At 37.8% G+C, this 17452-nt stretch overlaps 3 protein-coding genes across 4 annotated transcripts in view; 1 reads left to right on the plus strand and 2 right to left on the minus strand.

Annotated features, from left to right (window-relative positions):
- LOC128893009 (6-phosphofructo-2-kinase/fructose-2,6-bisphosphatase 1-like) overlaps positions 1–1343 on the minus strand; it is an 18684-nt gene extending 17341 nt beyond the window's left edge. The window contains exon 1 of the mRNA XM_054153706.1: positions 251–1343. Coding sequence (XP_054009681.1) covers positions 251–281 — 31 coding nt within the window. The 5' untranslated portion in view covers positions 282–1343. The remainder of the gene's footprint in view (positions 1–250) is intronic.
- A 7744-nt stretch (positions 1344–9087) lies between these two features.
- Positions 9088–10571, minus strand: LOC128893010 (uncharacterized). 2 transcript variants are annotated; one of them, XM_054153708.1, is made up of 3 exons: positions 10436–10571; positions 10215–10306; positions 9088–9772 (listed from the first exon to the last, which is right to left on the minus strand). In XM_054153708.1, the coding sequence occupies exons 2-3, from the start codon at positions 10300–10302 to the stop codon at positions 9129–9131; spliced, it is 732 nt and encodes a 243-aa protein (XP_054009683.1). In that variant the 5' UTR covers positions 10303–10306; positions 10436–10571; the 3' UTR covers positions 9088–9128. The 2 variants fall into 2 exon arrangements, with proteins under 2 accessions (XP_054009683.1, XP_054009685.1); XM_054153710.1 differs by having other exon boundaries at positions 10215–10351; positions 10436–10558.
- Positions 10572–12664: 2093 nt separating this feature from the next.
- LOC128893090 (immediate early response 3-interacting protein 1) lies at positions 12665–13495 on the plus strand. The gene is made up of 3 exons (XM_054153854.1): positions 12665–12995; positions 13134–13235; positions 13341–13495. The coding sequence occupies exons 1-3, from the start codon at positions 12905–12907 to the stop codon at positions 13394–13396; spliced, it is 249 nt and encodes an 82-aa protein (XP_054009829.1). The 5' UTR covers positions 12665–12904; the 3' UTR covers positions 13397–13495.
- The last annotated feature ends 3957 nt before the right edge of the window (positions 13496–17452 follow it).

A 17452-nucleotide genomic window follows, 5' to 3' on the forward strand; every position in this document is an offset into this window, starting at 1 on the left:
GATTTCTCTAACTAAAACTACCCTTCGTTGCACCCTATTTCGACTATTATTTCTTTCTTGAAATTTCAAATAAAAAATATCGACATAATCATGTTCTACTCTATTCCTATTTCCAACCGTATCTAAAATACATTTTCCAATTTCCATCGAAGCATCCATAGGTCTGGTTGCCAGAGTCTTCCACGGTGCTCTCGCGCGTGACACCTTAGACGAAAACAGACCATGCAAATATGTTCTCAACTGTATTTACCTTGGCTCTGGTCCTCGATGCTCGGAGCCATGGTATCGGTGCTGGAGACACCCCTCCGCACGTCCGACGCGTTAGAGGCGTTATCGGTCAGCGTTATCGTCGGCTCGTTGTTCCCTTCTCGAAGGATATATCAACCTGGAGCGCGAAATTTCTCTTCGAGCGGCTCGGAATCGTAGCTTCCGTTAGATCGAGACTTGCTGCCCCCCAAGCCGACGAACCAAGAACCTCCTGGAGTTTTCCCTCGAGCCTTCCGTCAGGTATGCGCAGGGGACGGTTTCGACTACAGAGGATGAAAGGGACCCTGGCGACACTTCGAATATCCAGCGAGCAGGAGCCCTCTATTTGTACGGAATACTCGTTAAGCTATCGCTCCTCTCCTTGTTTCCCTTCGCCTCTCGACGGGCTAAAGTTCTTCCGAGAAATGGTCGCTGCTCGTGTGTCGTATTATGGACAACAGGTCCTCCCTCATTCCAATTTGCTTGATCCTCACCTCCGGAGCCAGTTTGCGGGCTTCTTTGTCTACTTTCAACACTGCTCCGGTCTTGTCGCCTATCCTCGACTTCTTCGACTCTATCCTCGTGTCACCTGTCGTCGCGCTCGAACGCCGATACTGTTGTCGTCCCCAGCTGTCTGCTCCCGGACGTTTGTTTCTTCGGGTTTCTACGCCCTGCGCACGCGCTGCCACAACTGTTTTTGCTGGTAGTTTACATAGTCACGGTGCTGCCCCACCGTCCTCTTGCGCGCCGTTCCCTTTTCGCCTCTTCCGGTCTGTCACGGTTCGCTGCGCGAGTTTCGCACCTGAAACTCTTGTTTCGCTCTTCGAAGAGGAATTTCAGTCTCGGTTCCCGCTTGGACCACCCAACGTCTGTTGTTGTTTTGATCAGCGAACCGGTTCCGCTCAAGTTGAACGCAGTCGAACTGGTTAACTGTAGCTGCTTTTGGCGCCTTAGATCCTCGATCGATCGTTTAAATTAAAATCGATGGTTACTCGAGGGCGGCTTATTAAACTGTTTTCAAACTCGAAACGCTATGTCTGTTTACGACCAGCTGAGGAACGCGAAAGGGACACGTCTGCACGCGGCTCGTGGAACTTCCGACTGGTGTTCTACCATCCGCAGCAGCTTTTAGTAACATCGATCCGGGACCCGATAGGCGCCCTCTGTAAGCGCCCGTCCAATCAACGACTCGCCTACCCCTCTACTCGCGTGCAGCAATCGCGACTGGAAAATATACACTGCCCGCCAAAAGTTTGGAGCCGCAGGTCTCGCGAGCACGGTAGAAATCCTAGATTGCAATTACATACCTCCTTCCTACGTTTTCCGAAGGAGGAAACGAGAGAAATGACAGAAGCAAACTTCGAGGAATCGTGTTCTCGGGTTTTGCCTGAGTCTAATCGAGAGGAGAGCCCGACGCTAATCGTAGCGTCCTTATCCGGTTCTTTTGAAGCTCCGCGGGTTCGCGGAGTCTAGAAAAACGTTAGATTTCAGACTTTTGCGGGTATCTTGTTATTCCCGCGTCTGTTTTCAAGTTGTTATTGACGTTTCGCGGTCTGCATCGTCAGGGCTAGGTAGATACCATATCGGAGCAGTCACCGTGATGCAATTTTTCGATTTATTTTAAACTTCGCGGACTGATAGAGGACGATATAAAAAAAACGTAGGGGACGCGTATTTTATCTTTTCGATGGGTATTTATGTACCTAACGCTGAAAAAAACACTTCCCTTATTCCTACACGATAATACCAAGATACGCGGAGGTTAAATTTTGTAACGATTTCGCTTATCGAAGTTTCGTGAGTCGTCGGTTTCTTTGCAATCGTTCAAATTAATTCGATCGAACAAATCGGTCTGTTACGTCAAGCGCGTATTTTAACGACGGGGCGCTTTCCACCTTTTGAGATAAGAGTAGACCATGGGTCTACATGAATTACGAAATGAATGTTACAAAACCAGAGGGTTTTCTTTACCGCATTAACTATTATTCTTTTTTCGCATCAACATGTTTTTTCTTCGATCGAAGGTCTTCGGTTGACATACTTACATAACGTATAATATTTATTCTATGGGCGCTTTCCAACCTTTGAAATAAGGGTAGCTACATGAATTACGAAGTGAATATTACAAAACCAGAGGGTTTTCTTTACCGCATTAACTATTATTCTTTTTTCGCATCAACATGTTTTTTCTTCGATCGAAGGTCTTCGGTTGACATACTTACATAACGCATAATATTTATTCTATGAGAAAAAAAGTACGTTCTGGAAACGCATAGAAAATTTATGCAAATTTTGGACAGGTTGTTATCAACGATAACGAGATGCAATTCGAGAAAAAGAAACGTTCCAAGGATTTTGTCTTCATCTGCATGAAAATTAATAAAACGAGGAGCGATTTTGTTGCTTTCGGGGTTCGTTGTAATTGTTTTTTTTTTTTTATTTTGCTGCAATTGGAACGCATTACATAATAGAGGGTTAAGAAACCATCTATTTATTCCTTCTTCCAGAGAGATTATCCAATAGCGTATCAATGTCAAATTCCTATTGAGTAAATTGCAGAGTCCAATTTGTTACAGAAGTGAACCGTAATGTAACAGGCACTTAAAGACTGCAACATCTACCTATTATCGTAACTATGCAATATGTCCGTAGGGTTACCAGCCATACTCTCTTAAGTATACATACTTCTTTAGGTAGACCTCTCCCCCTTAATTCGATATTCCACGTAAGCCAAACAGGTCGTTGTATCATTTAACGACAGCTCTCGACCTTACGCGACGGATTGCATAACGAAGAGTGCAGTTTTACCGTTGTAAAAGTTACACTATTCGATAGGCATCGAACGCTGTAATTATGCATGCAACACGACCTTCGTGAAACCGAACGGCTCGGTATCCACGCCGTGGCTCGTTGTTCTTATCGTACTGTGTTGTAATTCGGCAGGTCAAGACGTTAATGATCTGCTCGCCTAGATGAACTCAACGACGCCGATTGTGCGTAAGACCGTCGGGAACGTTTAAATGGCTCTGAGGAAATACTTGGGAACAAAAGTGGACTTTGCTCGGCCGGCAGGCAAAGAGAAAGAAGGGGTCGGGATTCAGTCAGTAAATATCGTTTCAACTGTCGCGTAATCGTAGCAAAACAGACCGAGCCGCGAACTCGTCTGATCCCTAAAATCAATCGTCATCTATTTGCGATATTCGTGACTTCGCGTGTCAAGTGCTACACCGGCTGAATCGTGGGAAATTTTTCTTTACCTTCGTTTCATTATTGCAATCAAACTATTTTGGATTAAAACTCTCATGGTAACTCTCGGACACCTGCGGTAGGGACGTCAGTAGCCATCAAGCAAATCTAAAGACCCGGACACGATTACTGTGTGAAAAAACGTGAAATTTATTAATTTAAGTTATATTTAAGTGTAGATGCACTTAAAATTTGGAATTTTAAAGAATGTATTAGTAAATAATTTATCTTATCTTATCTTATCTTATCTTGTTTTATCTTATTATCTTATCTTATCTTATCTTATCTTATCTTACTATTATTGTATAAAAAGACAGCGTTTGTTTGTATGTACTTTCAAAAACTACTTAACCGATTGATACCAAATTTTAATCGTAGCTTCCTTGCTTTCTCTGGAGTAACATAGGCCATGTTATTTTAAGAAAAATTATATTAGATACCCGAAAGAGAATTCACAGTTTGCATGATATATACAAGTTTCATCCGGTGAATCATCTCAGAAAAAAAAAGAACAAAAACTCCAAATTAAGAGACATCTATATTTAAATTATGAGTCTAGTAACTTACAACCTACTTTATTTATATTTAAGAATCAAATAATAGAATAAATTCTCCTAAAAATATCTAATCACTTATTTTCAATAAATCGCGTCGAGTTCTCTGTAAAAATGCTATTGAGTAATATTTAGTTTAAAGTAGTAAACACTTCAGGAAATATCGTATTGTTAAGTAGCGTAATCAATAATATGAAGAAATTTTTCTCCTACAATTATCAATCTCTTGATAAACTTATTATTGCAGAAGAAATGCGGCATGTGTCGATCATTTTCTATTTCCGTACAAAATACTCTCTCGCGTACAAAATATTTATCTCCCCTGGCCTCTAATATTTACTTTCTCAGCATTCGCGAATCCCGCTTTTCTTATTACGACAAATAGTCGTAGCTTCTGTTCAAATAATATTTTCAAGTTTGTTGACGCGTGTACTCGACAACCTTGGCACTGTGCATAACAATATACGGCTTGAACACTTGTTATGAACAATAATAAATTTATATCCAAAGCCAGCGATAGAAGAGGCAAATGGACGTATTTATTCGTACGTATATTATAGAGATAAGACAAATTTATTCACGTTGGTGATTTTACTTCGATCTTAAGCTGTTCCTCGAAATATTTCCAGCAGTAAAACTTTATTTATTAGCATTTTAGTAAATATTATTTATGGGCACATTTGAGCATTTATTTATTAAAGACATAATTATTAGGCAAAGGATACAAATATTTAATGCTGAAGTCACCAAGAACACCATTAGTTAATGGTGTCTGATAACGACATTTCGTTTAATTACTCTTCTTAATCATTATCATTATACCTGTGATTCTGATCGATAATCACTCATAGGTATACTATTTTTCCAATACCTTTTTCGTAATGAATGTGACTCACGCGTACTTTTCAGCAGAAATGAGGAAAATCTTAATTGGCACAATAGATGACGAACGAAACCAGACGCGAATCGCTTTATTTGCAGCGTTTATTTCGTTAAGTGTTTGCTTTGTTCAGCGTGAGAAGATACGCATATTACCCCCTTTATTCCAGTATCAGACAAATAAACTGGACAACGGCCCCCATTCATGAATCGTGAAGTACAATCACCATTGTTAACTATGCATTTATCATCGCAGTATGCATTAGAAACAAAAAAGAAGACGTTCAACAGTTCAAATCTCCGCTTCAACGAGCGCATGGTTTTAGCAGGAAACAATATACATTATGATTTCATAATTCAAATTCAAATTTCCGTGCGAATCAGCAATAAATCAGTTCTGCGACACGTACGTAATCCCGTCGTGAAATGCATGCACTAAACATGAATGTACTCCCCTCGCCTTTTCTCCAAATAATTTTCTCCTCATACCTGACATTTTATTAAATAGAATGTTTCAGAAATATTCCAAGATATATTTTCGCAAGAGTTTTTCTCCTTCTCAATCGTGCGAGCTTTCAAAGAGTCGTAACTTCCTCGGTGTAATTCCACGTTGACAGATAATTACAATTCCTCTCGACAATCGCAAGATTTCTCTGCAAACAATCATGCACGCGTTATAGAGAATGATTTAATTATCGTAATTAATGATCGTAATTCGCCTATTTGCCATCCTCCGCGGAAGATTCCTCTTTTCCACGGCCACGTAAATCCGCGTGTATCGTCTTCGAATCAATCGATAAGGGAAGAAAACGGCGAATATCCTCGCACGTGATTAAAGTGTGCTCCTCTGTCGCGAGATAAAACTATGACAGGGGTCACGAGCGATCTGAGGATAACGCGAAATGAACTTTGCAATCCGCGGCCCTAAGTCAGCGTCTCTCAACCTTTCCTTCGCACGTGGACCCTTTCTGAATTTTTATTTACGCGAACAACACCTTGTACAATTACTTTTAATTAATAAAAATCGCAGTATACTCGCAGCACACTCGTAGAAATTTTTATTTCTTTAAAATTAATTACGTGCTGAGGAAATTATTTATTGAACTCTCGGAGTGAAAGTTAGTTTGATTTTTGCTTTCATATTTACATTCAAGAAGTAAATGTTTTTAAATTATAGAGCACGGAGCTCAAATATTTTCCCAGGCGCACCGGACCCAATTTTTACTTTCCTTTAATTGAATACTTTTCATTAATGATTTCGACGAACCTTTTAACGTGTGGATATAATGCTGTTACAAAGAAACGATGTTTACTGCTTTTCGTAATATCGAGAAGATTACGAGTTTCTAATCAGAAGCGAGGAACTCGACAAAGCCAGTTTTAACCGAGTAAGAAGCGGAAAATTGGATAGAAATGATTTAGTTTTCTCCTAGAGTTGCGGAAATTCGATTTTAATTTTATTACCAGTGCAAAGGCTTTCATTAGCGTTACTCACTCTAGCTCGAGCTGCGATCGTTTTGCAATTCAATCGAATGTTCTTACAATGTAAGCTGTAAACAAAGTTGGTAATAACTAGACCGCGGCTATTATGCATTTGCGATATAAAGTAACAACAACCATCGTCATTTGAATTTTACAGTCTACTGACACGATAATTTATCGTGAAATTTATTTAAAATTATTTCTGTTGTCCTTAGATAACGTGGACGAGTGAGTTCTAGAATATATATAAAACTTAGTAGATTTCTGAAACGTAATAAATTACTGTTTGTATTAGGTTGTCCAGAAAGTCCATGCCGATTTTTTATTAATGGTGTAGGTTAAAATATATCGAAATGGTTGAAAACGAATAACATATATCCATCCCTTAAAAGGTGGAAAGATTGTGAAACAAAATGGTACCTATGTAATTCAATAAATATATATAAAAATTCAAATATGCCTTTGCATTTTTCTTAAAACTTGGCACGAACTTTCTGGACAACCCAATATAAATAGACAATCTAATTTCATAGATATCCATGTTGCAACAGTAATGGAGCAAAATGAATCGTGCACAATTCAGTAATGTAACATAAAACATAAAATATTGTGCATGTATTAATAAAGCGAAAGAAACTTTTGGGACAATCTAATATTAGCATAAAATTTGACAATAAGCTTTTGTAGCCCACTTAGAAATTTTCGTACTAGCGACCCTTTAATATTAATAGGGTCATCGGTGGAAGAACGATCAAATTTATAGTGAAAATAATTTTTATGGTTTCTATAAGATGGCGACATTGATTAAAGGATAAAAGGTCCAACTATAGCGACCAACTAACGACTTTTGTACTTTTTAGAATAAATTATTTGTTCTCTTAACCATTGTGGCGAAACACAGTAGCCAATCGATAATTATTCCTGCATTAAATAATTATTCGTAAAAGTATTTGATATATTAACTCCCAGCACAAATTAATCCTGCGATAAAAAATTAATACATTTTCTATTCGTAACCCAGTCCTAGCCGATTGAGAACCCCTGCCCTAAGTCGTGGCGCGTGAACTCACTAACGTAACTCAATTGAGAAGAGTGGCATCGAATCGTCTAGAAATGTATGCACAGTAGCGGTTTAGAGGGTCCTCGTTCTAAAAGAGTAAGAGCCAAGAAGGTGCACGCTCTCGTTCAATTGCTATAAATAGAATAATGCTTCTAACGATCGGTCGCATTAACGTTTCAACGGTAAGTTTGTAGCGTCGAGTGATTTCCCTCAAGGATCATTCGAAGGCTGCTAGCTTCCGTAGGTTTCAGAAACGACCTAGTTCTTGAAATATGCACAGATGACTAACTTCTCACCTGTGTTTCTTGATCAAGATTCGAATCTTTCAAGGATGAGACTTCGACAGAAATAGTTTGCATAATAAAGAAACATTTCTGATCGTAGGTCGCGCGAATTTTTGCCTGATGGTAAAGCATATCGGTTTGAAATTACCGCGAAAAGCGCGCCTCGAGTTTTCTGCGCATTACTAAAGATGGCACTCCTTGTCGCGTAGTACAAAATCTCGTAGTACAAAAAGGTCTCGTATTTAAAAATTCTACAAAAATTTGAACTCGTAACAGTAGCAAATAGCGTTACTGTACCTTGTTGGAATATTCTGCAACGATATTATGCGAAAACATCGTTTAATTGACCAGTCTTTAAACCAATACACATCTACGTTAATGCACTTGATGCTTAAACAATCTTAAAGCAATGTTAAACATGCAATATGTAAGATGTTAAATATGTGAGACCTTTTTCAAGGAACAAGTCATCACATTCTATAAATAAACGTTCCCTTATCATTTTGCTATCCGAGGTTTCGTTATCGAGATACAAGCAGATGAAATTTGCAAGTGCGACTTCCGGTGCATCCAGAAAGGTCATCGCGCACTGAGCCCCTCAATGATCATGCAGCCGCTATCTGTGAGCGCTCATGTAGCCGCTATCTGTGTCGCTTTCGTGAGCTTATAATAAAGACATAAAAGTACCAACTGTAAGGGATGTTAGGTCGCAGGTGAGGAATTTGGAAAACAGGTTCTAAGGGAAAAGGAAATGGTTTATTTATTAACATATTGCTTTCCTGGGAGAGGAATAGGAATTACAGGTTTGTTCGAAAAAAAAAACAAAGCTTTTGGCTCAATTTTTTTTACAATAACAGAAATTTACAGAAAAGTATATCGTATCGAGGCGTCCGGATGACTCTACCGTCCATTCCCTGGAAGGCGACCGGCGATAAATCCTGCCGTTCTCTCCGTCCCAGGGCGGCCAGGAAGAGTCCCCGTACTCTCCCGTTAATCAGGCGACCGGCGGTAATTCCAGCCGTTCTCTCCTGAGCTGCTAAAGGCGTCCGAAAGCTAGGCTTCGTACTCTCCTTACTCATTAGGCGACCGTGGTAATTACCTCGTTCTCTCCTAAGAGTGCAGCAAAGAATGCCGCGTCCGCTACCGCGAGAGCGATTCTTATACCCGATCGTTGCTAACAGACCGCAGTCAATCAACAAGCCGCGTTACTATGCGGGCGCGTTCGCGAGCGTTCGCGAACGTTCCCCGCTCGCCCGACCCCGTGCGCCTACCGATGGTCGAGAAATTTCGATCGCGGTTTTTTTTTTCTGGTATTGTTACACAACTAAAAATAATGTCTGTATAAACAAAAATTTTATTATCAACGAAACGCATTAATTAACAATTTTCTTTTAAACACTCTATCAATTCTTTTATCAAACAGTTCCTGTCCTCCTGCACTTTCACCATATGTTCTAACGCGATTCTACTCTTTCTCATTTCCTCTAATTTTTCTTTCTCGATGTTCATATGCGATACATTTTTCTTCATAACAGTATACGTCCTCTTTCTATTTAAAGGTATCGATTTCTTGCTCATCGGTCTTTCGTGTTTTATGGATGTACCTGGAATCGATTCGACTTGTAATTGTGCCTTCGGCACGTCTTCCGATTGCATGTCCAATAACTGTGTACTCAATTTTTCATCTTCTCCGATGGCCATGTTTGAAAGTGTATCGTCGCTATCATTCAACTTATCGGCGTTGAATATTTTGTTGAATTTATCGTAGTACTCCCAGGTAACTAATGCACCTCCGCCTGTACTTCTTTGATTGTTATATATTTTGATGTACGTTTTCTTCAAATTCCTAAACTTTTTGTCCAGCTGTTCCTCGGAAATTATATAATCCTTCTCGGCAAACTTTTTTCTAATTTCGTTCCATAAACTTTTTTTTAAATTCAACGGACTTTGAAACCTTTCTTTCCTTTCCAAATATTCGTCTAAAAGCAGATGTATGGCACTCCTTGTCCATGTAAACGATTCTGAAGAGAACAAAACGATATTGGACAGCTTTTTTTATATCACAGAAAAATATTAAATTACTATTTATTTAAAGAAGATTATAATATAAATTATGGAATTTTAAATAAAGAATAATTTGGGATCGATTCTATAGATAAAATAAACATTGTTTCTACGCAAACATTTCTATGAACATAAGAAGAAGCGTAGAGGTATTTAAAGATGGCGGCACTAGTACATAATGTGGAGGCCTGCGAGCCAAGTACACTCTCGGCTCGTCTACTAATTTTCTACCCATGGTTAAAGTTTTTACGATCCACTTCCACTTCCTATTGTCTCTTAATTCTTTTATTTAACGTGTGTAGAACGTTCAAACGCTGCTAGCCGGCAAAGTGTTAATAACATTCTTGCAGATTTTAATTGATCTAATAACTGCCATTTTGTACAAAGCCATGAACTTACCATTTGGTACTTTTGGTTGCACTTCATCGCTTTCAACCATATTATAAAGTATTCCATTTATTATATAGCTCTTTTCTGCAAATGCCATTACCCTGTTGAAATAAATAATACTGATAAATAATATTTAACGCCATAACCTACAATACATAAAGTAATAACGACTTTCAATAAGTAAAATTAAAGTGATATGGTCAGTATATGGTTATAAGCATTTTAGTAACCTGTATATTCTTCTTTCTGTAGTCTTCTATTCGTTTGTTGATTTCAAATGATCGTTGTTTCTTACAGAGTGAGCTGCTCAGTAAGCAGGTGAGCGTAAAATTTTTACCAAATATGGCGATCGCTCCCTGAAAGCTGCTCAGTAAGCGTATGTATTCAGTAATACCAACTTGCCGCTCAGTGAACTGCTCAGGGAGCGGTGACATTTTCGACCATGTAGTACATGGACCGCTCAAGCTTACTCTTCATACACTGAGCGGAGCGTAATCAACATCTTCAAACCAAAAGTGAGACTTGACGATAATGCGCATGCGTCAAATTAAAAAATTATAGCAAATACTACAAGAAAAATTGTTGTAAAATTTTGCATTAAGCTGTAAAAGCTTAATCGTTTCCAGTGACGAAACACTTTCGTGTTTAAGCTCTGTGCACCGCTGTATTGGTGTGCAGAGAGGATTTATTTGTACATATGCTCAATAAAACATACTGTAAGATTGAAAACAATTCATAGGATGGTTTCTTTATAAACATTTCCTAAATATATCTCCCTTAAAAGTGTTTTTAGAGTAGTTGTCTCAGACTGTTCATATGTATTCGATTGTTTATTGACTTTCTACAAACAATTTAGGCATTTTATGTATTTATTATTTTAAATACAGTTAAATAATAAGTATAGACAATAAATTTGTCATAGTACATGCAGGCATAATTCTTTAATTAACATTTAAGTATAAAACTGCGATTCATGGACCCCAAAACGGTATCGCCATCTCGCGGCAGAAAGGTCGAACTAATTTTCAAATATATGTATATACATGACCCTTTAATATCTCATTTTCCTTATGACTAATTTGATAAAATATTAAATAATGAATGTAGAGAATAATAATATGGTAAGCGCATGCGTGATTACGCTAATAAATAATTTTTAAATGATTTAAATTATTATTATTTTTCTAGTCCTAGTGGCGCCATCGGTGGCAAACTGCCCAAGTTTGTCGAGAAATAGTTCCACTGTTTTATCCGCTAGATGGCGCCACTAAATTCTGAATACTGACATTACAGTATATTTGAATAAATTGCTGAATTAAATTAAATAATAACGATTTAACTATTATACTAGCATTACAGAGCTTTGAAGCATATTAAAATTAAACTAGGATAAGGTTTTTTAACTTTTAATTTTTGTCTTTAATCAATGACGCCATCTAGCCGTGAGACGAGGGAACTATTTCTCGACAAACTTGGGCGATTTGCCACCGATGGCGCCACCGCTACCTAGTTTTTTTTATATTTAATATTCACGAAAACAATTTTAATACAATAAATAATGACAGTTTAACTATACTAGAAGCACCGTATAAATTAAAATCATTATTAAATTGAGTGTAAGTAATGTTTTTAGCATTTAACTTTTTCACCAGATTTTTTAATTTGTAGCGCCATCTAGCGGATAAAACAGTGGAACTATTTCTCGACAAACTTGGGCAGTTTGCCACCGATGGCGCCACTAGGACTAGAAAAATAATATTAATTTAAATCATTTAAAAATTATTTATTAGCGTAATCACGCATGCGCTAACCATATTATTAATCTCTACATTCATTATTTAATATTTTATTAAATTAGTCATAAGGAAAATGAGATATTAAAGGGTCATGTATATACATATATTTGAAAATTAGTTTGACCTTTCTGCCGCGAGATGGCGATACCGTTTTGGGGTCCATGAATCGCAGTTTTATACTTAAATGTTAATTAAAGAATTATGCCTGCATGTACTATGACAAATTTATTGTCTATACTTATTATTTAACTGTATTTAAAATAATAAATACATAAAATGCCTAAATTGTTTGTAGAAAGTCAATAAACAATCGAATACATGTGAACAGTCTGGGACAACTACTCTAAAAACACTTTTAAGGGAGATATATTTAGGAAATGTTTATAAAGAAACCATCCTATGAATTGTTTTCAATCTTACAGTATGTTTTATTGAGCATATGTACAAATAAATCCTCTCTGCACACCAATACAGCGGTGCACTGAAAACGATTAAGCTTTTACAGCATCAACCTGCAGATCTGCTGAAAAGAAATTCATTGGTTTTTTCTAATATTTGTTATACTTTTTGTATTTGACGCATGCGCATTAGATTTTAGTTATGAAGGCCTAGTGGAGATCCAAGAATAGATCTTGTAGATCCTCATCCCTTTATGCGCATTGGACCAACTGCGCAAGTGTCAAATATGTTTAAGTTTACAGTAGCGATCTCTAGATAACGATAGCATTTTATCGATCTTTAAAAAATAACTGTCTATGGGCCTGAAGAATGCACAAAATGACAATTACAATAATAAACACCGAAGCAGGTTAAAAAATTGAAAGATTGTTAGGTTATTCCTCGGATCTGTGGCGCTGTCTGCTACAGAAACGTGACAAGTGACATTCGTTTCGGTTCCATAACATGGCGTTTACTTTGTGGTCAATGTTCGAGGCAACGTTGCTTGTCTTGAACGCCGTTTGCGTTTTAAACGAAGACAGGTTTCTCGCCAAAGGTGATTTTCTATTTGATTATTCTGTGTTCGTAATGTTTCTCGTCCGTTCATATCGAGTAAACAAACTCCATCCGAAGTGATAGGTTATGTTACGTCGAAACCGAAAGATTAATCTTTTATTTGTTTATTCTGTTGCAGTTGGTTGGGCATCTTGGCAAAATGTTCAAGGCTTTGGAGAACCTCCAACGATGAAATCACAAATGTTGAACCTGGTCAGGTCTATACGAACAGTCGCACGAGGTAATTATATTCTGCAATGTGACTGGATATTTTTTAAATATATTTCTTTATGGATTTTAACATATTTCTTGATATCTAATGATGGAACATACTTTTTTGTTACAGTGCCACTGATATTCCTGAATATATTAGTGATTATTATGAAACTGGTGCTTGGGTGATATACATTGTGAATAAAAGGACAATAATCCGTGTAAAGTCAAAACTCTCGGTATTGTACATAAACACAATTATTAAATTCCATTATTTTTATCTTTACAATGAAATCATTTTGTTTTATTTCATACAACACAGGAATTACTTTTAAAAGGAGCGTGTCTCCTTTAGCTTGATGATGAGAGCGTATGCAAAACGTATACAAAAGTATTTTATTTTAAATACATATGTCGGTGTAGTATATGTTTTTCATATTCATTATGCACATGTTATGCATATGTTAAGAATGCATACAATCGGCAGTCTACTAATCACTGTCTATAATGGCTTCCTAAATATTTATTAAACTCTTGCCATACCATTTCATTTGGGACTACCCAAAAAGAATTGAAACTAATATCCATTCTCATTTCGTAAATCATTTAATTAACGTTTGACTTTCGAACATAGAGAAATTTGTAACCATTTACATCACAAATTAGTCGGTAGTCGGTCAGTAATTTTCGTTCGGCATTATGAAAGACGCAGGTGATTCGAAACTCGTCTTGCTCTTTACGTGTTTACGAACGATCCAATGCCGCGCATGGGAAGTAAACGATTTTCCCGTAACTTTCTCCCCTTCCTAACTTTCTCAGGGTAGAAGCATCCTCGCGTAATCAATGAACGTACCGTAGTAGTACGTCCGTATTTTGCATAAAATTTTCAGAAGGTTCATTAAAAAAAGAAAAGAATTCACGGACATGCACTTTTCGTAGGTTTCCTCCCTTAAGTAAATAAATAAATAAATTTCAAGCAGTCCAAAACAAAAGATACACAAAATAAACTTCATCGAAAATATAAATATACTTGAACAGAACTGTACAAATATATTCCCCATAAAAATGCAAGAAAGGTATGAATAATTCAAACTTCGCGATGAAGATTTTAAAGTCCCACGATTGATTCGGATTCCATGTTCTGGTCATGCAGGCTATTTATCTCCGACACGTTCGCTAGCGGAAAATAAATGCGCATGATGCTGCCATCGATCTCAGCCAACGGAAACGTGAGGTAATATTATAACGGTCCGCTCATTCCCTGGACGATCTCCTTGATTCGAGGCAAATAGAACCTAGGATTGCGCAACCTTCTCGTCCGATTTATACAATTTCTGGAGACGTACGGACTCCTTAAAATTGCCACAGTTCTTTTATCATTCTCGTTCTCTGCGATCGAAACGACGATCCGCATTCCTTGCAATCTTTCACCAAACATTCGAGTTACATAAGCGAAAGCGAATTCTCGGCCTCCCTTCGTCCTCGTTTTTCGTTCGAACCAGTTAAAAAAGTGGCACAGCCCGGTTCGAGCGGAGGATTAATTATCCTGGAACGTAAAAGTCTTATAAAGTCGTGGGGTGACGATTATTCTTCGAGTTTAAATGTTTTAGAATTTCAATTTTATTTGGAAGTAATGATTAGAGGTAACGAGAACAATTTTCTTGTTATTAATAACCATTATCGATTCGGAGAATTTGTTGCAATTGTTTTGTTGAATTTGAGCAATTTGGCAATCCAACAGAATGGAAAAGAGACGTAGCAATTTCCTCGATGAAGGAAGCCTTTCGAGTGTCCATTACTGGAGCTTTTACCACGGAATAACCTGGCGATTTTTTGTGGACACAAACGTTACGTAAAGCTCCTAGCGCGGTGTATTCGTTGAATAACTCGGAGTGTGCATTCTACCAGAAGTCATTAGAGCAACGATTCTTGACCACCGCGCCGCGGGGCACGTCCTGAAGACTACTCTGTGCCACAGTATGTGTAGTCTTCAATCATAAATATAAAGAATTTTTTGTAGTTTTTAAAACTGTTATAGTAACGGGATCAATATTGGGTTATCAGATTGAATTTTCTCGCTTATAATTAGTCGCGGACATTAAGGGTGGAAGTCGCATTAGAAGCATTTGGAGTGTTGAGATATTTTTTTTAGGTCTTAACACATTGGTCGCTACGTCATCAATGGGTGACAGGATTTTTCATTAAGGAATTAAAAAAAAATTAATTTCAAACATGAGGAGACAGTAATGAATATAAATCTGGATAGAATTCATGAATTTGTCGACGTTACAAAATTTAATTCTATAATAGATGTTAAATTATCTAATTTTCACTAGTCTCGAGACAAAAAGTTAACTTACAGAAATTTTCATGAGTTTTAGCTTCTCTAATTCATCCGACGCATAAATCTTCTGAAATCTCGAAATCTTTTTAAACGTACTACGAAAAAGCGAAGAACCACTGGCTCAGCAGATACAATTAACGCGAGAGAGAAAGGGCATCCGCTGTTCCGAATTAGTTACTTAGCGGGTTCTTTTTGGTTTCGTTCCGTTTCCTCTTTCTTTTCGAAATGCGTGAAAGGATAGAGCTCAGCCACGTGTGATGGTCGTTGACTATCCCATGGTTACAGCTCGCGGAAGACGTCGATCTAATTGGTGGCGCGTAATTGTCGGCTGGTCCCATAATTATGGAAAGAGGAGCGCGCGGGCTGAGCAGTCTCGTTGAAAAACACATCCGTCCACGTTAACGAACTGCCTAGCGTAATGTTGGCCAATCTTCCGTCCAGGCGCGAGTCATGGAATGGGCGCGAGGGGTGCGTGACACCTGGGTGACGATTAGGGGACGAATGGCCGAGTCGTAGAATTTGAAAAAGAAATCATAATCCAATCGTAATTCCAATCGTAATTGAAATAACAGATTTTCTGTATTTGTATAAACCAACAATAATTAAGATAGTAGAATGTGCTATTCGAATTGCACAGAAGCCATCTCCACCACTGGGGTGTATACCCCTTGAGGGGTTCTAGAATTCAATTACCGAGTAGTAAAACAAATCATTGTTTTACTTGACACAAAAGTTTGGTGAGAAATAAAGATTCTATGATATATGTACAGTAAAGTTTCCTCAAATGCACAAATTTCTCCACGATTAATGCACAAGAACCATCCCCACTATTGGGGTGTATACCCCTTGAGGGGTTCTAGAATTCAATTACCGAGTAGTAAAACAAATCATTGTTTTACTTGAAACAAAAGTTTGGTAACAAATAAAGATTCTATGATATATGTACAGTAAAGTTTCCTTAAATGCACAAATTTTGTCCTCCTTTGATAGTATTTTCATAGCAACGCTCCTGGTTCCGTAATTTTGGCCAAAAAACTCGCGGAGGCGCGGAAACAGGATTAGCGAAAGTACAATGTACGAACCGGGGACCCATTGTGAACGAGCGCCTTTTTTCGAGCCGGCTGTACGCTCAACAAATCCTCTTCCCATAATTGGCCGAGCGAATAGCATTGTGCGTCACCGTGCCCGCGTTTTTCTCTCCTTTCACACGACGCGCCGTTGATGGTTGCTCCGATTGCGCGCACCTTGTACAAAATGTCGGTTATAATACTTTTTTTTTTACATATACAATCAGTCTCATCAATATTCCCCTCTATGTCTATTAAAGAAGCTTGTTTAAATTAAATGATAGGTTTGATGGTTTCAAATGAATGCAATATTAGGGAAAAGTAATCAAAATTTTGTAAACATTTATTTAGTAAAGAAATCTTAAATACTAATCAACAAAATAATTTCCATCATTTTTCCAATGTAAAGGCACTTTTTCTATTCCCTTTTTAAAAAGGTCCTTTGAGTTTTCTTTAAAAAACTTTTCCAAGTCGAAGACATTTTGATTACTCTTCGGTCCAACCAATATATAATACAAATTTATTTGGAAACATCAAACCTATCATTTCATTCAGACAAATTTATTTAATAAAGAGGATGCGAATATTTATGGGACCGACTGTATAAACCGTCCCCTGATTCTGAATCCCAAAACCACGGTGACCACTCAGGGCTTCGAAAGCCACCCCTTTTCAGAAGAGGGTTATTTTTTATCTGTAACGAGTCATCACCCTTCCGGAGGGTCATTGGAGGTGCCATGATCCTCTTGCTAATCCAGACCTGATCTCAAGTGAATCTCAACGGATTCTTAATCCTTTGCGATCCTATATCGAGTGAGGTTCGACAAAAATCTA

This window comes from Hylaeus anthracinus, unplaced genomic scaffold (assembly GCF_026225885.1).
Source record: "Hylaeus anthracinus isolate JK02 unplaced genomic scaffold, UHH_iyHylAnth1.0_haploid 2, whole genome shotgun sequence".
In the NCBI taxonomy this organism is placed as follows: domain Eukaryota; kingdom Metazoa; phylum Arthropoda; class Insecta; order Hymenoptera; family Colletidae; genus Hylaeus; species Hylaeus anthracinus.